The sequence below is a fragment of the Ovis aries genome, chromosome 20 (genome assembly GCF_016772045.2).
Source record: "Ovis aries strain OAR_USU_Benz2616 breed Rambouillet chromosome 20, ARS-UI_Ramb_v3.0, whole genome shotgun sequence".
Taxonomy (NCBI): domain Eukaryota; kingdom Metazoa; phylum Chordata; class Mammalia; order Artiodactyla; family Bovidae; genus Ovis; species Ovis aries.
In genome coordinates, this window is record NC_056073.1 from 42069228 (window position 1) to 42095438 (window position 26211).

Here is a 26211-nt window from a genome sequence, read left to right on the forward strand (position 1 = left end):
CCCTAGACCTTGTTAATAATCTTTAAAATGCACTCCGGCGCCAACACTCTGAGGGACTTCGGTCCGGGAAAGTCAGGAAAACCCAGGGCAGTTCGGCGGACTTTCCAAGAGATTCTAAAGGGCCCCAGGATAATTAATGTCTTTATACGGACATCAGTGTAATAAATACGCAAATCGTGGCAGTTCCGAGCTCATTCCAGCTCTGTGAAGGCCCACGACCACCTCCTGGTCTCCCTGGTCGCCGTTACGAAGCAGGATGCGGGTTTGATCTGTAACAGACTCTTGAACTGTGGTGTTGGAGAAAACTCTTGAGAGCACCTTGGACAACAAGGAGATCCAACCAGTTCATCCTAAAGGAAATCAGTCCTGAATGTTCATTGGAAGGACTGATGGCTGAAGCTGAAACTTTGGCCACCTGATGCGAAGAACCGACTCATTAGAAAAGACCCTGATGCCGGAAATGATTGAAAGCAGGAGGAGAAGGGGACGACAGAGGATGAGATGGTTGGATGGCATCACCGACTCAATGGGCATGAGTTTGAATAAACTCCGGGAGTTGGTGATGGACAGACAGGCCTAGTGTGCTGCAGTCCATGGGGTCGCAAAGAATCGGACGCGACTGAACAACTGAACTGAGAGACTCCCCTCTCATCCGGCGCTGGCTCGGGTTGAAGAGTCCGGCCCCGCCCCCAGCGCGCGCCCGGAGCCCCGCCCCCCCGCCCCGCCCCCAGCGCCCGAGCGGAGCCCCGCCTACCCACCCAGCCCGCCCCCGGCGCGGGCCCCGAACCTCGCCCGGCGGGCAGGAAAGGGCGGGCTTGGCGCCGGCGCCCGTGCTCGCTTCTGCCGGAGGTGTCGGGCGGGGACCGCGCGTGACCGGCATGAGCGCGCTCCCGGGCCAGTGACCGCGTTGGGGATGGACTGCGGCTCCGTTGCGGGCGAGAGGCCGAAGTGCCCGCCGGGCCGCCGGCGGCTCCTGCTCCTCCTGGCCGCCGGCCGCGCTGGAGGCCCGGGCGGCCGCGGCATCCCCGCGCGCCGCCTCCTGCCCGCGCTACCCGGCGGTCCGGGGGCGCTGCGCCCCGGCGCCCGGGCGGTCCGCGGCGGCGCGGCACGTGCCTCCCCGTTGCTCCTCCTCCTGCTGGTGCCCTGCCCGCGCCGGGCGGCCGCGGCCCCACGCCGGCCGCCGGCGGACTGGGAGCGCCCGCGCTCCGGACCCCCGGCGCCCCCGGGCTCCCCGGCCGGGCGCGGCGGCGTGTGGAGAAGCCAGCCGGGCCTGGCCCCGGGCCTCGCGGGTGCGGCGGGCGCGCTCCCCCGGTGCCTCGGCCGGGTGGCCGCCCTGGCGTCCTCCAGGAGAGGTGAGGGCCGGGCCGGGGCGGCGGGAGCTGGGCAGGCCGGCCGAGGTCGCCGGTCTTCTCCCGGGCGGGGGACTGTCCGGTCACGCTGTCTGGGCCGGGCGCTAACCTGGGCTTCCGCAGACGGGAAGGTCCGACCCCTCCGGATGCGGGCGCCGGGTGTCCGGCGCAGGTTGTGACTGATGGCTGCGGGAAGGCGGTGCGCACTTCCTCAGATCCCCCGGGTCGGGTGCACACACGGCGTGTAGTAGGCTAGCGATAGGAGGCGCGAAGCTACAGGAAACGAAGGGACTGTTTCACAGTTTAATTTCAGACCCTCTTTTGGGTACGTTACTGTGCCTGGCATTTTTCTAAGTACTCAGGGTGTATCGGTCAGCAAACTCTTTTCCTTCTTGGAGCTTAATTCTAGCAAAGGAGATTATATGTATATAATATAATAACATGTTATAATATAAGTATCATATATATTATATATAATTATATATGTATATAATAACATCTGATCAAATAGAGGGGGTAAAGGTTGAGAAGTGGAGTGGTCCTCCAGTTACTCATTTAAATGGAGTCCTCGTAATAAGCTTCTTTGGGAAGTTGGCATTTGATTAAATTCTTTGAGAACGTGAGATCAATCACTCCCCTGCATGAGATGAGGAAAGTCTAAGCAGACTCAGTGTACTAGACTGAAAACTGTTGATTAAAAAAAATATCATTTGGGGTAATCGTTATTTATTAGCAAAAGTCTAACTTTGGGGAGTCTATACATATACATCAGCAGCTCTCCCTAACCACACTGATGGCTATTTGAAAAATGTTTTCCTCAACAGAAGTGCTCGGTAAATGTTGGTTGCTTCTGAAATTTAAGAATATCTTTGGCTGGGCAAGAAACTGGTTAGTTTCTTGCAAAGTGTGAAGGAGAGTTGTGTAGGAGACTGGGAAATGAGTAGTCAGCTGTCAGTGTGCTCCAGTAATTGTGAGTCTTTATTTCTGTACTTTGCCTTTTGTTGCTCTTTTTTTGACAAGCTAGTAACTTGTGATTTCTTTTCCTCTCATGATCCCATCAGCTAATGAGAATTTTGTTTCTTGGTCTTCAGCCTAGTGGTCTGTTTGGTGTCCAGGATTCTCTGTAGAGCTACTTAGACCTAAGGGTGATTTATGAATAGGAACTTTGTGCTTCTTCCTCTGTCCAGGACTAACTTTGGGCTTCTTTTGCGTATGCTTTTGATGTGCTGAAGGTCCCCAAAGGAGAATTACATATCATAGCTCAGTTTCCTTGTTTCCTGGTTATTAATTCTGGGAATTCATAGTTCTTAGACCTCAATTTGTTGTCACAATAAAGAAGGAAAAGTGGGCCAGAGCTGCCTCTGGTGCCAGAGTACTGCTATGTCCCTAGGCCCTGCTCTGTGATGGAGGCAAGATGGACTTCACCTTCCATCAGCCGGGGTTGGAGGGTCAAGTGGCACATAACTAGGCCGTCTCCATTTTTCAGCCAATAATATTTATTTAAAATAAGCTTGCAGTATTGTTTTAAATTACATGAATGATTATTGTTATTAGAAGAAAGGAATTTGGGACTAGAATAATCGTATCAAGCCAGTTCTAGACACAAATATATTTGAGCTCTCTAACCCATGGAACAGTCTAGCACTGTTCTGAAATGGGTGGGGTGGCCTGTAAAGAGCTCTGTAAGAGGTACATTCATTCATTCACCTGCCATCCAGTTAGGGCTGTTCTGTGTCCGGGTCTCTTCTCATAAAGGCCGTTTTTGCCCAGGCCTAGCCATCTATGGGGTCGCGCAGAGTCGAACACGACTGAGGCGACTTAGCAGCAGCAGCAGCAGAGATAAAGGATGAAAAAAGAGGTGCCAGATTTAAGTGACCTCACTTATGTGAAAAGGGAAAACCATGGGTGAAGAGGAGAAATTAGTTCATCTCAAACTTTCTTTGTAGACAGTTTGTAGATCTGGATCTAAGAATTCATACAGTTGGATATTTTGTTAAGTTATTTCTGGCCTGCAATGTACCAGGACCTCTGCTAAATGCTAGTGATACAAAAATAAACTGACTGGACACTCTTGGGGAGCTTGGAATGAAACACAGACATGGAAATAAATGTAGTAGGTGCTATGATAGGGTTGTCTGTCCTGGCCTGAGACAGAGATAAGGAAGGAATACAGGCTGCTCCCTTACCTGGGAGGAGTTAGCAGAGAGAACCGTACAGGGTAGCATAATGCCCCGCCCGGAGCATAATGGATTCCAAAGAAAGGCAATGCCAAAGAATGCTCAAACTACTGCACAGTTGCACTCATCTCACATGCTAGTAAAGTAATGCTCAAAATTCTCCAAGCCAGGCTTCAGCAATACATGAACCGTGAAATCCCTGATGTTCAAGCTGGTTTTAGAAAAGGCAGAGGAACCAGAGATCAAATTGCCAACATCCCCTGGATCATGGAAAAAGCAAGAGAGTTCCAGAAAAACATCTACTTCTGCTTTATTGACTATGCCAAAGCCTTTGACTGTGTGGATCACAATAAACTGTGGAAAATTCTGAAAGAGATGGGAATACCAGACCACCTGACCTGCCTCTTGAGAACTCTGTATTCAGGTCAGGAAGCAACAGTTAGAACTGGACATGGAACAGCAGACTGGTTCCAAATAGGAAAAGGAGTGCGTCAAGGCTGTATATTGTCACCCTGCTTATTTAACTTCTATGCAGAGTACATCATGAGAAATGCTGGACTGGAAGAAACACAAGCTGGAATCAAGATTGCCGGGAGAAATATCAATAACCTCAGATATGCAGATGACACCACCCTTATGGCAGAAAGTGAAGAGGAGCTAAAAGCCTCTTGATGAAAGTGAAAGAGGAGAGTGAAAAAGTTGGCTTAAAGCTCAACATTCAGAAAACGAAGATCATGGTGTCTCGTCCCATCACTTCATGAGAAATAGATGGGGAAACAGTGGAAACAGTGTCAGACTTTATTTTTGGGGGGCTCCAAAATCACTGCAGATGGTGACTGCAGCCATGAAATTAAAAGACGCTTACTCCTTGGAAGAAAAGTTATGACCAACCTAGATAGCATATTCAAAAGCAGAGACATTATTTTGCCAACTAAGGTCTGTCTAGTCAAGGCTATGGTTTTTCCTGTGGTCATGTATGGATGTGAGAGTTGGACTGTGAAGAAGGCTGAGCACCGAAGAATTGATGCTTTTGAACTATGGTGTTGGAGAAGACTGTTGAGAGTCCCTTGGACTGCAAGGAGATCCAACCAGTCCATTCTGAAGGAGATCACCCCTGGGATTTCTTTGGAAGGAATGATGCTAAAGCTGAAGCTCCAGTACTTTGGCCACCTCATGTGAAGAGTTGACTCATTGGAAAAGACTCTGATGCTGGGAGGGATTGGGGGCAGGAAGAGAAAGGGACGACTGAGGATGAGATGGCTGGATGGCATCATGGACTTGATGGATGTGAGTCTGAGTGAACCCCGGGAGATGGTGATGGACAGGGAGGCCTGGCGTGCTGCGATTCATGGGGTCGCAGAGTCGGACACAACTGAGCGACTGAACTGAACTGACCACACTGTCAGATTAGATGAAGAGGGGTAAAAGGGATGCTTAAAATTTACCAGTTGAGAAAGGGAAGCAAGCCAAGCTTAAGGATGGAGTACAGAGTCTGACAGTGTGGGAAACAGAATAGCTTAGGTGGCCAGAATAAAAGCTAAAGGGGTGAGTGGGCTAAACTAGGATGAGCTTTGTGTGCCTTGTCAAGGGCCTTATACCGTAGGCGAGTGCTTCTTTGAATCTAAGCAACTCTCAAGTTTTTTGGTTGTTTTGTTTTTACTGTTTGACACACACATACAAAAGTAGTTGCTGCATTTTATGTTTTGTTGGTCTGCAAACAGTGCTTGGTACAAAGTGATTATCGGTTCTCTGGTCCTTATCTTGGTACAGACTGTGACTGCAGCCACCCCACTCTTTCCAGTAACTTGGGAACCACTGCTGTTGTCTTACAGAAAAGCATCAGATCTGTAGGGTCCTGTCCATGTCACATTTTGCTTACTTGGAATTTCCTTTGAATGTTTAGGGGATGAGAATAGAATTGATCAGCTGAAGGATGTTTAGGAGAGCTACTGAGAAAACTTTTCAACTCTGAATTAATAGGTGACTATTCTGTCTTCTCTCACTCTTCTATACCTGACATCTTAGAAAAGTAAGAACAAAGATGTAGTAGGTTTTTATATTCAGTTCAGTGCAGTCGCTCAGTCGTGTCTGGCTCTTGGTGACTCCATGGACTGCAGCACGCCAGACCTCCCTGTCCATCACCAACTTGTGGAGCTTACTCAAACTCATGTCCATTGAGTCGGTGATGCCATCCAACCATCTCATCTTCTGTCATCCCCTTCTCCTGCCGCCTTCAATCATTCCCAGCATCAGGGTCTTTTCCAGTGAGTCAGTTCTTCACGTTAGGTGGCCAGAGTATTAGAATTTCAGCTTCAGCATTGGTCCTTCCAATGAATAATCAAGACTGATTTACTTTAGGATGGACTGGTTTTTATATAGCTACGTTTATTACATTTGATTGTAAGATTTTTATATTGTCCATCTCTCTTGCTGTCAGTTTTAGTAGGCTTGTAAGAATAAGAAACTATTATGTTTAAATGGCCTTTCTTGATAAAAATTACAAGTTCTTCTTGCAGTTGTTCGCTGTCATTTTAAAACTACTTTTATGGTTTGTGGAATACAAAAACCAGGAAACCATTACTATGCTGCCTCCTTCAAATGAGCACCAGGAGGGACTTCGTGGGCTGTCCAGTGCTTAGGACTCCACCCTTCATGTAGAGGGGCTGCAGGTTCAATCCCTGGTCAGGGAACTAGGATCCCACATATCATGAGGAGTGGCCAAAAAAATTTTAAAAATCAAATGAGCATCTTGAAACAAATTTGCAAAACAGGTTGGATCTGTGGTTAAACACACAAAAATTCATGTAACAGGTAATATATGAATTGTTAGAACATGTCTTCCCAAAGGTAGACTTTTACAAAGTCAAGGAAAGAAAACTACAGACAAAAATCTGTTATGAAAATACTAGCAAACCAAATCCAGCGATATGTAAGAGGGAGTCAATGCCATGACCAAGTGGGCCTCCGTCTCAGGAACAGCAGGTTCACTTATCATCAGAAAATCAATTTGTGTAGCACACCACATTCACCGTGTAAAGGAGGAAAGCCACATGATCATGGAAAAAAATGAAGAATTTGATGAAATTCCATAATCCATTCGTGACAAATCTGGATCAGAAGCAACCTGCCTCACCTGATCAAGGACATCTGAAACACCCGCAGAGAACTTCACACTTCATAGTGAAAGGCAAGATGCTTCTCCCCCCAAGGTCAGGGACAGAGATCTGCTCTCACTATTCAACTGCACACGGTGCCAGAAGTTCTAGCCAGTACAGTTAGGCAAGAAAATGAAAAGGCATCCAGATTGTAAAAGAAGAGGTAAATTATCACTATTCACAGATGACATGACCTTGTACATGGAAAACTCTAAGGAATTCATTAAAATACTTTCACAGCTAATACACAAATTTAGCAAGATTGCAGGATACAAGATCAACATACAAATTCTATAAAAACAAAACTCAGTTGTATTTTTATATAGTAGCAATGAACAGTCTGAAAAATCTAAAGAACAACTCCAGTAACAGTAGCATCAAAAAGAATAAAATCCTTAAATTTAACAACAACAAAAGCACAAAAGTTATATTCTGAAATTATATATAACAGTAAAGGAATTAAAGACCTAAATAAATAGGCATTCCATGTTCATGGTTGGAAGACTTTAATATTTTTAAGATGGCACTGCTTCCCCAAATTGACCTACAGATTTAATGCAGTCTCTATCACAGTTCTAAGGAGCTTCTTTGCAGAAATTGATAATGATATAATCCTAAAATTTATATGGAAATGCAATGGACTCAAAATAGCCGAGACAATCTTGAAAAAGAACAAAAAGAACTCACTTCCTGGTGTCAAAACTTATCACAGAGCTACAAGTAATCAAGAAAATGGGGCTCTATCAAATGGACAGACATACAGATCAATGGACTAGACTGGAGAGTCCACAGATAAACCCACCCACTTAAGATCGGTTGAATGTTTGATGAGTCACAAGACAGTTTAAGGGAGAAAATAGTGTTGAGAGAACTGGACAGCCACATGTGAAAGGATGAAGTTGAACCCCCATCTCACACCATATACAAAACTATCTCAAATGGATCAAAGACCTAAACGTGAACACTAAAACTGCAAAACCCTTAGAAAACATGTCAGTCTCTGTGCTCACATCTGCCAGTGGCTTCTTAGTTGTGACACCAAAAGCAAAAGGACCAAAAGAAAAAGATAAATTGGACTTAACTTATTTTAAGATTAAAAAAAAATCTCTCAGTAATAAAAAGATAGCTCAATTTTTTAAAAATGGGCAAAGGGTCTGAAAGTATATTTCTCCAAAGATGTACAGATGGCCAGTAAACACATGAAAAGATATTCAGCATCATTAACTGTCAGGGAAATGCAAATCAAAACTACAGAGAGATACCACTTGACACCCACTAGGATAATTATAATAAAAAAGACAGATAATAACAGTGTTGAGGATGTGGAGAAATTAGAACCTTCATACAGTTAGTCCTTTAACTGGTGACGACGTTTGAAAAAAAAAAAAACTGGTATATCTGTACAATGAAATATTACTCGGCAATAAAAAGATACTGACGTAGAACACGGTGGGGTGAACCTCGAAAATACCACTCTGTGTGAAAGAAACCAGTCACAAGATATCATATACTTAATGATTCTGTTCAAATGAAATGTCCAGAGTAGGCAAATTCATAGAGACAGAAGATAGATTAAGGGATTGCTGAGGTTGGGGAGCACAGAGTAGGGAAATGAGAGAGGGTAGCTAGAGGGTCTAGGATTTCTTTGGGATCGATGAAAGTATTCTAAAGTTAGTTGTGGGTCAATTGCACAGCCCTGTAAATATACTGAAAACAACTGAAGTATGCATTGCAAATGGGTGAGTCATATGCATGTGAGGTGTGTCTCAATAAAGCCGTTGTTAATTTAAAAAATAGGCCTTTGAGGTGTGCCTTGTACGTTTTTGGTTTTTTTTTTTTTTTCCTGATGCTGAGTTGCCTTTGTTTGCCATCAGGTCCTGTTTTGTCCTTTCCTTTCTAGAGCTGAGCCTCTGTGCTGGGAATCTGCAGCTGGACAGCAGAAGGAGAGAGTTCGCCTCTTCTGGGAACAGGAAGCTCTACTTTGACACCCATGCCTTAGTGTGTGTGCTCGAGGAGAATGGTAATCCTCTGCCAGTGGTCACTCGGTGTCATCGAGAAACACTGTACCTCACGGCTTCCTGATGGTCTCACCTAATTTCTCATATTTCTCTTTGACTTTGAAGTCTACAAGTTGCCTTTTGATCAGTCTCCATGTTTTTAAGTTCCTTGGTTTTTTTTTTTTCTGTTTAAGGGCATTTTTGCTTCATCAGTACAATTGAGACTTTCCTCCTACGTTTTCTCTTTGTCCAAGTGAAGTGTATGTTTATAACATCACTCTGGAAGTTAAAGATTAGTGTTACAGGTTAAAAATTAGACATAAGCCAGCAAAACTCAGGAATGGCTCCTAGGACAGCTGTCTAAGGCCAGAAGGGACAGTTTTATTCCTGTGCATCTCGTGTGCTCTAATATTTTTTGTGAAATTAAAATGTTGCGGAGCAGCAGTTATTGATCGTTTCAGCTTACTGTGGTTTTAAAGAAGTATTCAGACTGACATTTTCTCTTACTGCTCTTGAACCAACTGATGTAAAAGATTACTCTGATATGTATGGCAGCTATTGAAAGTACACTTAGTATATAGGTAGCAGTCTCATATTTAATCTTGTCTAGACAAATGCACCGGAGAAGGCAATGGCACCCCACTCCAGTACTCTTGCCTGGAAAATCCCATGGACAGAGGAGCCTGGTAGGCTGCGGTCCATGGGGTCGCTGGGAGTCGGATGCGACTGAGCAACTTCCCTTTCACTTTTCACTTTCATGCATTGGAGAAAGAAATGGCAACCCACTCCAGTGTTCTTGCCTGGAGAATCCCAGGGATGGGGGAGCCTGGTGGGCTGCCGTCTGTGGGGTCACACAGAGTTGGACACGACTGAAGTGACTTAGCAGCAGCAGACAAATGCAGAATGTAAGTTTAATACATATTATATTGATAATTCTTTAAACCGTGAACACATATACTCTCACAATCAGAATCTCAGATACCATAGCTTATGCCTTTGAAATACATCAGTCTGTGCTATAGTACAGTCATCCATCTGGTTATGCGTGTTCATATCTGCAAAGCTGCCCTGTGTTAATGTGCTTTATCTACCCAGAACACGGTGATGGAGTGGGTCCTTCTGTGCGTACGTGGGTTAGTTATCGGCTCTGGTTTCAGGCTCTGCAAGCTTCCAGCTGTGTGGCCTCACAGTCTCCCTTCTCAGTTCCCAGCCGCCCACCTCTGGAGCATGGGTGTACTAAGAATTCCAGAGAGCTCTTGTGAGTGTTAAGCAATGTCCTGAATGCACGTTGGGAAAACTCACAGGCTCTGTGATAATTTTTACAGCTTTTTCATCTCAAACTTGAAACAGTCAGCCTTTTCCACCACGACTTAGTAGAAGTAAGAGGGGCATCTAAAATTATCTGGATAAGCAGAAGTCTTTTTTCCACTTTTCTTTTTCTTTCCTTTTTTCTTTTTCATGGATCTTTTGTATTCGAAGCAACCAAAAAGACATTCCAGAGATAATAGGAGCGTATCTACATGGACTAGATGTCTGACGTGTTAAGAGGACGTCATTTATTTTGTTAAGCGTGACTGTGGCCAGGTAGCTGCAGTGGACCCAAAGCCTTTCTCCCATGAAAGGTGGGGTTTGTTTCTCCTGCCTTTCAGAATCCATTTATTTATTTTTGACAAAAATAGTAGATGTTGAATGTTTCAACATATGTAGTTCCTACTTTTCTTGATTTAAAACCCTGGTCCGTGAGTATTTGCCTATTTCAAAACCAGTGATGTAAGGACCCCAGTGGGTGTAGGATGTGAAAGTGCTTACCTGGATAATGGCTGGGTTAGGGTAAGAGCAGGAAGGACCCCTGGGGGAATGCTCTGTCCTTTACCCTTTTTTATCCCCTCTGGAGTTATGGCTCCTGATTCATAGAACTTCCTCTGTCCGTAATCTCACTGGCCCTGATTTTGTCCCACCTCCCTTTCCTGTTAATACAAAGAATTCATTTGGATCTGGTATCCCAGAAGTTTTCAGGCTTAACTTCTCCCTATTCTTATCCTTTCTCCTCCTGTAGGTGGTTCTAAATTATAAGGCTGTAAAGTTTATCTCTTTTCTTATCAGTGTAAGTCCACTTTGGTTTCTCTTTTTCTTTTCTTTATAATCCTCAAGCCTAATTATGTTTAATTATGAACTCTTATTAATAAATTTTAAAAATTGCAAAAGACTTGTTGATTTTTTTAAAATTAGGAAAACAGAAAAGAACCAAGAAAAACTACTCTGAATCCCAGTCAGAGCTAAACTGTTAACATTTGAGTGATGTTTTTTTGCTAGCTGTTCATGACCCACACATTAAAAATAAAAGGATTTTGAATAAAGTGAAAAGAATAGGTTTTTGGAGGTCTTTTTGTCTTCTTTGAATTTGTTTCTTTGTTCTTTTTCAGTATAGTCCCATGCTTAATCTCATCCAGATTGAATCAGGTATAACTTTATCCAGACAAATATGCCATGAACTAATTATAAGAATCAGTACATTCTTCTGAAGTTCTTATAGATGAAAGTATTTAACAGAATTATATACCAGGTACTTATGCATCTTAAATATTTAAAATTAAGCATTTTAATTAGAATTTTCAATGTGAAATATGTTAGTACCTATAGTTATTAAAAATAGTAGCACTGCTAAGTTGAGTCTTTATATAATTCAGTTCAGCATCATTTATTGAATATAAAAGAATATATTCTTTCCAATTTGGGCTTTCCTCACTAGTGATTGAGGAAGATTGTGGAGGAAAAAATGTAAGAACTGATTTTATCTTTTAACATTAAATTAACAGCTGAATTATTATTATATAGCCATTGACTTGACCAATTTGTGCTGGAAATAAACTTTCTCTACTTGATGTAATTATTTTTTACTAATATATACACTTTAAAATTGAAGAAGTCATATCCATTGTAGAAAATTAAGACAACACAGAAGAAAATAACAGCTACCTAGACTCTTTGATAAGTTGCAAAAGCAATAACTTGTATAATATCTGTATTTTTGAGTCTTGCATCTTTTCACTTGACCTTGCAGAGCAGATATCTCCTGATATTAGACATTCTCTGAAAACATGGTTTTTGACCCCTTGGAGGGACGTCAGAGCTCAGTCAGCCCCACCCCTCATTTTACATGAGGAAACAGTCATGTAAACACTCATGTGTCCAACTTGTCCCAAGTGACAGATACATCACAGCCTGTGACTAGACTCCACCCTCTTGCCATGCTAAACTTTCCAGCTTCTTCTAAATTCAGACATTCACCTGCAGGTGTAACTTTGTCTTTTCTCCCTTTCAATGAAGGATTTTTTTTTTTTTAATTGATTCTGACAACTATGGTCTCCTGAGTAATTGTCTTTGTGTGTTTGCCTAGGGTTTACTACTCAACAAGCAGAAGTCATTGTATCTGCCTTGATGAAGATCATGGAAGCCAACATGGATATCATCTACAAAGATATGGTCACCAAGATGCAGCAGGTAGCTTTGCTGGGGCTCGTGAGCAGATAGAGCTAGTGGGCTACCAGGGAAGACCCAGCATATAGCAATTTTAATATAGACGAGAGGCAAATGGCTAGAGTGGCATAAAATATATTTATTCAGAGCTGTTTTTTCAACTACTCTAGAATCATTAAGTTTGAAAACTAACTCTTCTAGTCAGCTATGCAGTGGACATGCGTTTGAGCAAACTCTGGGAGATGGGAAGCCTGGCCTGCTGCAGTCCATGGGGTCGCAAAGAGTCAGGCACAACTGAGCAGTCGAACAACAGAATGCTTTCATAAATGGAAATGCGGCCCGAATTGTAGCTGGCAGTCCTCTGACTGCCGCTATTAACTGTGATTCATCTGGTGCTGATACTGGCCTAGAGTTCTTCCTGTTTTCTCATTTGGAGATGGAGGAGGACGTTGCTGAACCTCTTTCTACGTGCCCATGTCCTGGTTTCTCATTAAGATGATCTCAGGTTGAGGTGGTAGGAGATGGACTTCCTAGGCCAGATGAGGTTTATATGTTTCATTTTTCTTTTCCCAGGAGATCACTCTTCAGCAAATAATGTCTCAGATCGCTAACGTGAAAAAAGATATGATTATTTTGGAGAAGAGTGAATTTTCAGCCCTCAGATCAGAAAATGAGGTAAAGCTAAAGAGCCACTCATATTTATCAAGTGCTTTTCTACTAGGATATGGAGGTATAATGCGTGTACACAAAAGTGTACAAAGAAGTGTACACCTCAGATGAAGAAGTGGTCCTTGATTGGCACCCCAAGACCTGCCGTCACCCACTCTAGTCACTCCTCCCACAGCCAAAATCACTGTGGCCAACTTACATGGCCATTAACTGGTTTTGCTCTTGCAGAACTTTATCAGTGGAATCACAAGTGTGTCTTGCAGCAATAGGTTACTCTAGTCCATCGTTCATAGTATTATCAGAACATGCTGCGTTATTCTACTGGGATCCATACTAGAGTTGTTTCCAGTTTGGGGTTATTATGAGTAAGTGCTGCTGTAAAATATCTCTTCAAGTCTTACGTGGGCGTATGAGATCAGTGTTTAAATAGGTACTGTCTCCGCATCTTCCTTTTGTTTTCAGTCCTATTTAGAGTCCCGTGAAGGAAGTTCATTTATCACCTGTTGGTCTTGATCTTATAAGAACCTACCTAGCAAACAATTCCTTCTTTTGCTAGAAAAAAAAGATAAAGTTTGAAACTGTCTTGAAGTCGTTTATTTGAGGGCAGAATTAGTTAAAAGGAAACTTGAAAGAGATACTAAAGCATCTCTGGAGGGAAATGAGACTGTTGAAGACAGTTGTGTTACTAATTGTATGTGGCCTTCAACATGAATTGAAAGCCCTCAAGACGCACGATGACTATAGTACCATCCTGGCACGACCAGTGATCATTTCTGCTTCTGAGACTGTTCAGTTATCGTTGTGTTCTAAACATGGCTAAATTCATGTTGAATTGAGGAAAGAACTTGAAGAACTTGCTCATAGATGCATGTTGTAATATATGTTTATTACCAAGTTTTATGTTTTTCTTCTAACCTTCCAAACATATCCTTGACTGACTTCTTTTTAATGTTTCTTTAGAAAATAAAACTTGAGCTCCATCGGTTAAAACAACAAGTAACGGTAAGATCCTCATTCCTGTCTGCTTGCTTGTTTATAATTACACAAGTTCAGTAATAAATATAATGTTCAAAATATTTATGTGTTCTTGAAAACTTGCTTCTGTGTTAAATATTTGTGTGATATGTCTCAAAAGTACATATTGGAAGATATAACTGAGAACATAGCCAAAGAATAAGTTACTGATGTCTGTAACCAAATCCATTAAGAAAATTGTGATCCAGAAGGAATGAAGTCATTTTTAAATAAAATTTTTCTAAAACAGCCGCATGGAATCCTTACATTCTCTTAGGAGAGACTGTCTTTAGAAGAATTACACGTGATTTTAAAATGCTGACTGCAGGGGTCCAACCCCAGTGGATCCAGGGTAATTCGAAGTGGGAATGGCGTGATGAGGAAAAATTTATTTAGAAATGTAAAAAGAGATTAGGAAGAAATAGTACAGTAGGAAAATTTAGTGGAGAAAAGAGGCTGAATAAGTTGGTTTACGTGGAAAACTAATAAAGTTCCAAGACAAGGAACTTGCACTGTCTACGTTAGGCCACCGGTGCCCACTTGAATAGCAGAGGGTGCCCCGCCTTGGGCTCCCTCTTGCGTGGGTCTTAGAAGCCGGGGCAAGTAAGTACACTCAGAGAGCCTCCACGCCCTAGATGGGAATTCAGCCTGGAAAGGAGAGGGAGGTAGAGGAAGAGAGAGAGAGAGATTCGACACGGGGGAACCCAGTCTTTCCAGTGACTTGCCCCCCCTCTATTGTCCGGAAAGGCTTTTTATACTTTGGGTTGTACATAGAGATCAATGGATAATACAAAATTATGCAGCGTCAGCAGCCCTGACTGCTATCGAGACCAGGCTTTCTCTCTGCATACTTAGCTGTATACACAAGTCTTAGGTGATTTACATCATCTTCCGGCCAGAAGGCCAATTAACATTTTACGGCCCTTTTCTGATAAGGGTCTGTCAATCAGAAAACTTAAAAGTGTTGTTCTTTCCAAAGTCTGGTACCACTCTCAGAAAGCACTAAATAAAGTTACATTCTTACATAGCAAGGACACAACAATTTATAACAATGAAAGAGGAATACAGTGATTTATAACAAAGAGAAAATTAACTGAAAAGTCTAGTGTTACTAACATCAAAACTACTATATTCCTTTTTCTATATCCCAATTACATTGATTAATATCCTTCAGGTGCCTAAAAGATAAAGAATGTGGAGGCCTGGCAGCAGTCATTGACTCAACAATGAAAACCCATCACCAATGTAATTCTTAGCTGTTTAGAAAAGGCTCTATATCTTTAAGATGCTTTAAGCTTCGTGCCTCTCGTGGTTGGGGGGCTGTAAATAATCACAAGTTGTAAAAGTCCGGGCAGACCGGTCAGATAAGTTAGAAAGCCATCAAAGGAGTTTAAACCGAGACATTCTTTTTATATGCAGGAGACTGTTAACTGGAGCTCTGAGTTAACTCTTTACAGAGAAAGGTGGTCAGGGATAGCCTCTGTTATGTCAGAAGAGTGGAAAGCACAGTACATTAAGGCAGGCAGACTGGTTTTGGGGGGTAGATGTTCAGGAAAACCCAGGGGGACCCCTGAAGCCAGATCATGCCTTTTCATATGTCAGGCTTCCTTCCTCTTGACCTTTGCCACGGGCAGGATTCCTCACGCTGGCTGTATAAATAACCAGGACGTCCCCACAGACGTGGCTTAACCAGTCTCTTGACCTGACTCGTCTCTAGCTCTATCTCTCTGCACACCCCCGGCCCCTACCCTCGACCCCTCCGGTGAAGTAGTGGAGACAGTGGACCCAGGCTCATGTCCACACAGGCTTTGGATCTCTTACTTTGGATTTCTTTCTGTCTTTGATGTTTGCCCTCCCACTAGGATGAAGTGATCAAAGTCCGAACAGATACCAAATTAGACTTCAATCTAGAAAAGAGCAGAGTGAAAGAACTGGTATGTTTCTTTATTTAAAAATAGAACATAAATTAATTTCTTTGCAAGACGGAACATTTGGTCAAGTCTAAGGTTATTTACAGGTCATAAGTACTGTTAAATATTTACCTGTATATGATTGTTACACGTGGTGTTTCTTTATTTCAACTGTATTTTGGATTAGGACTTTAAAAAGTAACATTAAAATTAAAATCTTGGTCAAGTCAAGTTTGAATCTTGTTTGTTTCAGAGATACTAAACTATTTGTCACTTAGACATGAATAAATTGTTTTATTTTGATCTCTTTGATATTAACTTAAATCTCCACTGGTCCTGATTTTGCAGAAGTTAAGTTGATTATCTGACTTGGATCATATTAAATTATAAATATTAAATAATGTTTTAAAATTAAAAATTGAGGGTTTGAAAACTGTTTCCATGTAGTGTTTTTAATGGAGAAATCTTAATGAGTTTTTTGTATTGTTTTGAAATGCAAATTCTAAATGATTCTTTAAGTTATGCTAAATTGAAATTTTTAGTTAGGAAAAATAACTGAAAAATAAAACTTTCATTACCAAAAAGATACCACAAAATATGGGTTGTATATAAGCAGAAGGGATATATATTTTTGTTGTTGTTGTTGTTTACTTGCTAAGTCATGTTTGACTATTTTGCAACCCCATAGAGTGTAGCCCGCCAGGCTCCTCTGTCCGTGGGATTTCCCAGGCAAGTGGGTTGCCATTTTCTTCTCTAGGGGATCTTCCCGACACAGGGATCAAACCTGTGTCTCCTGCATTGGCTGGCAGGTTCTTTACCACTGAGCTACCAGGGAAGCCCCCATATGATATGCAAAATAATTATTATGCCAGTGTTACCTGCCTTTCTAGTCTTGAAACACTTTTACCCATGAAGAGGAAATCACTTAGTGTTGCTAAAATATGTAATGATCACTAGCATATGACTAGTTTCTAGAAGATGAAAAACCCTTTGGTTACCTTTGCCCTTAAGGGTTATATATAGGCTTAGCAGGAATTCTGAATCCACTTGATGTAGGACGATGCCTCTAGCAACAAAGTCAGGAAGAACTAGATCTCAGAGATTGGGGGATGTGGGCTGTGAGCATGGATTAAAGTCAGTCCATTTGTGTGACTTATTAACCTAGCTGAGAAGTCCTTTTTGGAAATCCTAAATTCAGATTACTCTGAAGTGCAGGACAGCAGTCTACTAGTCTGCAGCTAGCATGAGTTTAACTTGCACTGAGGAAGATGAGCTATCCAACCCTGTCATTCTTTTGTTTAATACACTTAGAATACTGTTCCAACAGCATTGACTGTGGTGATATTTACAGCCAGTTTCAAATGCAGTACAGCCTATAAACTGCTTTGGGGTAGAGGGAGATGGGTCCAGATAGATGCTACTTTTATAATCATGGCAGTGTCGAGATTTAGTCTTTTCTCTTGTGGCTGAGTCAGTATTAGTGAAGGCTAGAATTTTAAGGGATGCAGAAAATCCCATTCCACCCTGCCCTCTGGTGGTAATCTGGTGCATAGCTCTCTCTGAAACCCTGGAGATGAGCATTCTTTGGTCCTGCAAGTAGTTCTTGGTTTGGGGTTTGAGTTGTTTTTAACTCCTAAGCAATGCTGTTTTTATACTCTATCCCCCTGGTAGTCATAGGGGTCATTTATAGCTAGAAAGTTTCTAGAGACTTCAAAAGCATTAATTTCCCCCCTATAACAAGTGTTAGTTTATTGAGGATTTTTAAAATTCTTCACTTAAATTACAAATTTTTATTTGCCTAGGCAAATCCTAATGCCTACCACTAAGGAAACATGCCTGATTTTGGTTTCAGTATTGACAGAATCACACAGTCATTAATAGCAAAAAAGGCAAGGTATCATTTTAATTCTGAGTAGAACTAGTCAATTCCCTTAATAACATTGGATTGTGACAATGCCCACATGGATTTGTCTTTTGTTTTTTGTTTTTTTTGTTTTTTTTTCAATTAAAACCAACATGTGATGGTCTAGTGTATTTCTTGAATCTGTGTATTTATGTAGTGTTTTATAATCAGAAGGCAGCATCTGTGTCACAGAATAATAATCCTTGAATTTATTTTTTTCCCAACTTTATGTCTTTTCTCTTTTGTCTAAGCTTCAGATAGTGCCAATTTTGTTTGTAGTTAAGATGGGATAGCTTAAATTGAATTGTTAACCCTGCTTTTTTCAACCTTCCCAAAGCTGAAAAGCCTGTGACTCAGCATCCATCTAAATTGGTCCCAGGCAATGCTAGCATAATAGTGGGAAGGACTTAGAGTTATCACAGCAAAGAGGTGAAAACCAACCGAGAGAGAGGTAGAAGGTGACAAAAGGGAATCTAGATGTTGAAGCAATGAGTGAATATAAACAAGATTTTAAAAAGGTCAAAAGGAGAAAGCAGGTAGGCTGCTTTATCCTAGGGGTGACTGCTCATGGTACATATTCTTGGAAGTACTGAGACCAGAATATTTAAGGTACCAGACAAGGAAGAACGGAATAAATAAAGGAATAAATCAGAATCTAACCTGTGTTACATGTTTGTTTCAGTATTCGTTAAACGAAAGGAAGCTGCTGGAAATAAAAACAGAAATGGTGTCACTGGTAAGAAAAGATTCAGTTCTCACCTTGCAAAACTGAAACTCTACCCATTAAACGCAGTAGCTCTTTCTCCCTCCTGCTGGCTACCATCATTCTATTTTCTGCCTCTGTGAATTTGGCCACTCTCAGTCCCTCGTGTAAGTGGAATCATACAGTATTCGTCCTTTTGTAACTGGCTTATTTTGCTTAGCTTTCCGTCCTCAGGGTCCATGCGTGTTGTAACATATGTCAGAATCCCCTTCCTTTTTAAAGCTACGTATTCCCTTGTATGGACATACTACATTTTGATTATCATTATGGCCATTGTGAATAGTGCTTTAATTGTGGGCTTGTGGATATCTGTTGGAGTCCCTGTTTTTAATTCTTTTGGGTATACATACCCAGAAGTGGAGTATCATGGGAATTTTTTGCTTAACAAAGTACTTATTTTAATTGAGGAATAAATAAGGAATGGAGTTGTTGTTGTTGTTTTTTACTTTAATTTATGGCATGGATAACTTCTTTTCTGTCCTTATTACCTGGGACCTCTGAAACCTGGAAGAGACTTCCATGAGAGAATACTAAACTCATCCTCTGGAATATTTAACTCGTCCGTGCGTTTATTTCCTTATTCATTACCTGAACTGTTCACCACAGGGGACTACTTACTTGCCCTGGGATTTTTAGGAAGTATTTCCCATGCTTTTATGCATTCACATTAATGAAGTGTTACAAACCTTTATAACATCAGCCAAACTCACTACCCTTTGGGTGTTAACTACGTATCTGGTTTAACTATTATATTTGGGAAAGAACTCATAAAGGCCCTTGGTATAGCCATGCCTCATAATAAAACACTTGGTATTTGAATTATAAAAGAAGAAAACTTTTTAAAAATATGAATAGAAATAGTGTCAGCAAGCACTGTTGCTTTTAGATTACCTACCTAAGATTCCATTCATTTTTTAAAGCATGTTTTTTTTAATATAAATTTATTTATTTTAATTGGAGGTTAATTACTTTATAATATTGTATTGGTTTTGCCATACATCAACATGAATCCACCACAGGTATACACGTGTTCCCCATCCTGAACCCCCCCTCCCTCCTCCCTCCCCATACCATCCCTCTGGGTCGTCCCAGTGCACCAGCCCCGAGCATCCTGTATCATGCATTGAACCTGGACTGGCGATTCGTTTCACATATAATATTATACATGTTTCAGTGCCACTCTCCCAAATCATCCCACCCTCGCCCTCTCCCACAGAGTCCAAAAGACTGTTCTATACATCTGTGTCTTCTTGCTGTCTCGCATACAGAGTTATCGTTACCATATTTCTAAATTCCATATATATGCGTTAGTATACTGTATTGGTGTTTTTCTCTCTGGCTTACTTCACTCTGTATAATAGGCTCCAGTTTCATCCACCTCATTAGAATTGATTCAAATGTATTCTTTTTAATGGCTGAGTAATACTCCATTGTGTATATGTACCACAACTTTCTTATCCATTCGTCTGCTGGTAGACATCTAGGTTGCTTCCATGTCCTGGCTATTGTAAACAGTGCTGCGATGTCCTGGCTATTGTAAACAGTGCTGCGATGAACCTTAGGGTACACATGTCTCTTTCAATTTTGGTTTCCTCGGTGTGTATGCCCAGCAGTGGGATTGCTGGGTCATACGGCAGTTCTAGTTCCAGTTTTTAAGGAATCTCCACACTGTTCTCCATAGTGGCTGTACTAGTTTGCATTCCCACCAACAGTGTAAGAGGGTTCCTTAAAGCATGTTTTGAATACCTTTTATTGAGAGGAATTCAGGAGGAGGAGGTATATTCATTGCCATTGAGAACAGACCAGCTTCCTAATCTTAATCTTACTTGTAAAGCTGCCTATAATTTATAAAAGCTTTCTTCTATCAGTAATTGCACTTGATTCTCTAAACAGCCTTTGTGAAGACAGAGCCAATGTTACTTTTTATCTTTGTTTCAAACTGAAGGAAACAGGCCTAGAGATAGCTAAGGCCCTGACTAGCAGAATATAGCATGAAGCGATTCGAACTCAAGACTAAAGCCCAGGTCTCCTTAATCTGACCGTGGGGGTACCTTGATTGCACCCTGTCGGGAAGGGACTCAGGGACAAATCCAGTGTGGTTTAATGCTGTGAATCTCTTTGTTTTAAAAGCACGCCCAGCAGGATCGGGCCGTCACACAGACAGACAGAAAGATAGACACTGAGGTTGCTGGCCTGAAAACCATGCTTGAGTCGCACAAGCTTGATAATATTAAATATTTAGCAGGTAAGCCGTCTTACATTTAGATAGTTAAAATGAGCTGAAAATAAATTTTAAAGTTTTTTGGCCGAGCCGCGCATGATCTTAGTTCCCCGACCAGGGATCAAACCCACGTGCCCTGCGGTGGAAATGCAGAGTCCTGACCGCTGGACCACTAGGGAACTCCCAAGATAAACGTATAAATTACGTCACAGACAGATGTTGCGTTTCATTGATTCTAGCACATGTTTTTCGTGCTTTAGCATCTCTGAAATTAGAAGGCATCTTACAGTTTCCAATAGATAAAGTATCATACTATTAATGTCATTTTTTTTTTCTTTCTTTGTAAAGTACCTGACTTTCTTTACTACTACTCATGGCATCTTAAATTTGATGAGATGCTATCATCAAACTGTAGGTATTGGTAATTATTTTTAATGACATTCAAGATGGAATATTTTACACATAGTGAAGTTGTGATCTTTCTACTTCAGTGGTGACACTTCTTATAAGGAGTTATTTTGCTTTCGGAAATTTTGAGCCAAAAGAGGGGAAAAGATTCACGTACCAAAAAAAAATTACGTAACCATTATTTTAACTCAAATTTAACATTCTGTATCAATATTTTGAAGTAGAAGAGTATTTAAACGTAGAATTTTGCTCACAAAGTTAAAGGGTGTGTCCCTCTGTGGTACATGTGCCTTTACTTTGCTGCTGCTAAGTCACTTCAGTCGTGCCCGACTCTGTGCGACCCCATAGACGGCAGCCCACCAGGCTCCCCCGTCCCTGGGACTCTCCAGGCAAGAACACTGGAGCGGGTTGCCGTTTCCTTCTCCAATGCATTTACTTTGTGACCACAGAATTCTTGGGATTCTATACATTTATTGAGAAGTTTCCTTGGATATTGAACACATTTGTATTTCGGAGATGACAATATCAGATGTGGGGTTTTTTAATAGGAAGGTGTTTCATGGAGCGTGGCACATCAGTGGACAAGCCAGGTTTCTTGGGTTTTACTTTCTTAGAGGATAAATGCCTGTTTTGTTTTGTTTAATTTGTTTTGTTTTGTTTTGTTTTTAGTAAAATGATGTTCCTGCAAGTAACTTTTAATAGAACTAATACTGTGCACAATTGTTCTTTTTCTTCCAGGATCTGTATTTACGTGCCTAACAGTAGCTCTGGGATTTTATCGCCTGTGGATATAATAAAGTGTCTATTTAAAGAGCATTCTATTGTTCTGCCTTAAGAACACCAGATTCTTGCTGTACTTTTTTTTCTCATTTCTAATTATAATGCTGATTTTTTAATTTAATGTATATTATTTATTTTATGCAAATGATGGACAAATAACCAAGGCAGAGAAGTAAGAAATTTCAAAACTGCTTCTTTCATCTCTTCTATTTAGTTAACTTTATAGCTCTGAGTGGTGGACAAAGCAAGGAGGACTCCACTCCCCTGGACCAGTGAACTCAGTCTAACTTGCAGGACGTAGCAAAAGTAAATATGTGTATAACGCTGCAATTTTAAATCTTCTGTCTCATCAAGGATTTGGGGTCTCCATGTAAAGGCACGGGAGCTTTACTAAGTGCTGAAGAATCACGGTAACCAAACCAAGAGCATCAAATCTTCTTCACCTGCTGACCCAGACCCTGACATCAGCCGGTCCCTGTGTTAAAGGCTGTGTTTCAAGTCCAGTCGGTCGGTAGCCTCATGCTACACTGTACTTGACACCAGAGAGAGATTTTTTTTTCTTTTGGTTTCCATTATCTTCGTTATTATTCTGCTTATTGTTTATGTGCCTTCCAGCTGGAAAATCTTGTTGCCTAATGAAGTATTATGATTAGGATGGAGACTGTCCCAGCCTCCTGGTGTGCAGACTCCCTCTGCCTCCGTCCCCCTCACTCGGTCCCTCCTCCTCTCCCTCTTGATTTAAGAGCTATCATAATGCTCTAGGGATGACACTGTCTCCCCAGAAAACATGCTTACTCTCAGCATGGAAGTCACCTTCAGTGTGTGTGATCGTCACCCTAATGGCCTTCGTCAGCTTTGTACACGATACAAGGGCAGCACAAGGCATAATGTCTGTAGCAATACTGAGATAGTTAGCTAGTGTAGGTACTGCTCAGAAATATCTTCAACGAAGATGCCTTTGCCTATTACAGGCTCAGGTCATAGGCTTTGAAAATTAGAGAACTGTCCTGCCAGGTATCAGCCTAATGTGGGTTAATTTCTTTGGTTGTTAAAGACATTCTCATAGCGACCTTACCTCTGCATTTGAAACAGATTACTAGATACAGCTAGGGGGTGGGGGAGGGTGGGGGGGTTGGAAATGCACATTCTTGTCTTGAATGACCTGCACGTGAAGAGAATAAGCATTCAAGAAATGATGACATCAGATGTCTCCTTCCTGTCTTTCTCACACGTGCGTGTGGATATCTGTGTGTACCTGGTCCAGTGGAAAAACCACATAGAGACTTCTGGATCACACTGGTAGAATAACGTACCCATCATCACTCTTCCATCCACAGTGATGACTAAGTTGTCCTCTGTCCTTTGGATGCCATTTCTAACTTTGTAAGTCATTGCCTTGTTTGAGAATATTTGTGTAACTTAAAGAGTCTGAGCTCCAGATTAGTATGAAAATCAAATATTTTGGCATTCGTGGTATCAGTTTCAAAGTGAAAAATAATCTTTTTTCAACTAAATCCAAAGTTGTCTTAACTGCCACAAAAGATACTTTTATCAATATATTCTTTCCCTTTCAGAGAAGGTTCTCCAGAAAATCCTGTTCATTTAACAATTGCCCTAAGCCATTAAGCCATTAAGCCCACCTTTGCAACATAACTGATTAGGGAGAGCCAGAAGGAGGATGGAGCCCACGCTCCAACAAACTAAAGTCCCAGGAGGAAAAAGCACTGTCCGCAGTTCTGTTTCAAAGCGAGCACCAATGCATTCGCAAAGTGACCTTATATTCCGATAAAATATTTTTAAAATAACATTCAGCTGGATGACTTTCTGTCCTCTGCCAAAAGTATTCCATGTGACATTCCTCCTAGTGAGGGTGGGCGGCACCCACCTGTCACTTGGTCCAGGCTGTCACTGGCTGCAGTGGATTCCTCCAAAGTACCAGCCCGCACCTCCCCAGCCTTGGGGAAAAACGAACTCTGCTCTTGGTGGCCTGGACTGCCGGTTTGGGACCGTGTTCTCTATTTAGTCACGTATATTCTATTTGAAAGCACAGGAGCCAGAAATGCAAGTATACCCTTGCCAGCGCTCACCCAGCCGTCTGTGAGCCTGTAAGTGGCTGGGGCTGGATGCTGTGTGACAGTTCCTGAGCTCAGCTGACTTAGAGGAAGTTCGGTATTAGCACTCAGAAGGGAGAAGATGCCTGATGAAACTCCCTTCGTCTAGCACATGGGGGAATTGGCCATAGCGAGGTCCTGAAGATCACCCCTCCAGGCACAGGTTCCTAACCCTGAATGTCAAGTGGCTTGAGTCCTTATTTCCAGTTCATGCACGAACCACTCAGAAGGTTCCTCCGTACCGTCTACACTCCCCTGCTTTTAATCTTTTTTAAAAGAGCTTAAACTGCAGCCTGACTCCTTTCCTGTTCCCTTCATCAGCAAGCCTGTTTGTGTGCATGGTTCTTTAGAGAAAACGTGAATTCTGACTTCCTTGCTGGTCTCAGCCCTCCTCTAAGTACTTTTCCAGCTCAATAGCTAAGAAAACTACAGCTGAAGGTCTTCGTCGTCTTTCCGCTTAAGGATGTCAGGTACCAGTCGAGAAGTCTCTGGTTCAGGAAGAAAGGCTTGACTCAAGCCAGCCATCTTGCTCTGAGCTCTTTGAAAACCAAACTCCTGAGCCGCAGGGCCTGTGGCCCAGCCTCGGCCGTGTCCCTTTGCTGCCGTGCAGAGTGACGAGCTCTTCCTTCTGTCCCAGGCTCCTCTGCAGCCTCTCCTCCTGCTAACTAGCTGTGTCAGCGTTGGCAGGGACCTCTCTCCCCCCGATATGCCGTGTTCTGAGAATTTTGGCATCATTCCTGAACAAATGTCGTATAGACAGCACTATGGAACTCACGTCTCAAAAACTGGCTCTTAACATACGTTCATCACATGTGTTGTGACTTTGCTGACACTGGAGCAAAAACATGTTAATCAGGAGTGATTTATTCTTTATAGAAAATGTTTGAGCCTGTTTAGCCTTTTATCAGGGTTTCATTTGGAAAATACCAACCTTCCTGCAGATTTATAACTTATGCTGCTCTCCTTATAACCTAAATCATTTCTTAACCCTTTCATTACTTAAGCAAATATTCGGTTACATTTTACTGTATAACTGAGGGGGCCTAATATTCTTATGATCTAAAATAAAATATTTAATTCTCTGTGATTAGAATACTCTTCTGTTTGTTCACATTGAATGTGAAAAACTAGAACAGCTTATGCCTACACTGTTTCTGCTGTTTTTTTCCTTCCAGTTGTATATGATAACAATGATGTATTATTTTAAAAATCTAAAACCTAAACATTTGGATTTGCATACAGGATACATTTGAAAGTGGTTATCTGATTTAAAAAATAAATTTTTATTCTAAAGACTCTCTTATTAGCGTGCTTGTAGTGAAGTGTTTTAACTCCTTGTTTGAGGGAAAATGCGGTTTTTATGCAAGTTTCTACAAAAGCTGAAGGTCAAGTTGCAAGTGATAGAAATCTGAATCAGATGAGCTTGAGCAAAGAGTTGCTTTTCTTGGCCTAGATGATCAAAATTCAGGAAGAGCGAGATGAAGGCACCATGGGAACTCACCCCCCGGCACCTCACACTTCCACTCCTTACCAGGGCGGGTAGTTCTCTCAGCCCAGCTCCACGGTGGTGAAGTTGCCAGCACACGCCCTGCGACTTAGCATGGGAGAGTTGCACCGTGAAAGGGCCTGGGAGGAAGAAACCGAAGCAGGCGGCTGCAGGAGCAACCAGAGGAGGGGTCCTGAGGGTTCTCCACGCTCCTTCCCCAGGACCCACCTGTCCGACACAAACGCCACCTCTGAAAGGTGGGGCTTTTCTGAGTCACCTGCACAGGCTTAGCTTCTGTGTGACAGACGCCTGCTCGAGAGGGAAGCGGGGGAATGGCTTGAGGCAGTGGATAAATGAGTGAGCACCTGGAAACTAATTTTGGGCCCCTTTCATTTTCTCCAACCAGAAACCTTTTCCTCAAGTTAGGGAGTCACCAAGAACTGGCTAGATTCGAGGCGGGGTGTTGGGGGGCCGTCCAGTTTCTCAAAGCCCCTAAGTGACCCACAAACGCAGCCTTCCTGTGAAAACTGTGTCATTGAAGTCCAGACGTCAGTCTTCTGTCCGCCTTCTCACCTCAGTCCCCCTTCCACCTCCATGGTGCGCAGACAGACTAAAAACCTGCTTTTTACCACGGCTCTTTGATTTCTTTAAAACTAAGAAAATTGTTTTAAAGAAAGACATTTTCTAAAAACAGCGCTGTCGCTGGACTCTAACCCGCTGGCATTCCACAGCAGTCTCGCTGCTCGTTGTGCCGGCAGCCGTGTTTCTACCGTAGTTCTGCAGTTTCCAGG

At 42.2% G+C, this 26211-nt stretch overlaps 1 protein-coding gene across 1 annotated transcript; it reads left to right on the forward strand.

The window, feature by feature from the left end:
- The first annotated feature begins 783 nt into the window (after nucleotides 1-783).
- Nucleotides 784-25234, forward strand: MCUR1 (mitochondrial calcium uniporter regulator 1). The gene is made up of 9 exons (XM_027958368.3): nucleotides 784-1352; nucleotides 8582-8701; nucleotides 12076-12179; nucleotides 12729-12830; nucleotides 13785-13826; nucleotides 15701-15772; nucleotides 18334-18387; nucleotides 20545-20659; nucleotides 21782-25234. The coding sequence occupies exons 1-9, from the start codon at nucleotides 914-916 to the stop codon at nucleotides 21835-21837; spliced, it is 1104 nt and encodes a 367-aa protein (XP_027814169.1). The 5' UTR covers nucleotides 784-913; the 3' UTR covers nucleotides 21838-25234.
- The last annotated feature ends 977 nt before the right edge of the window (nucleotides 25235-26211 follow it).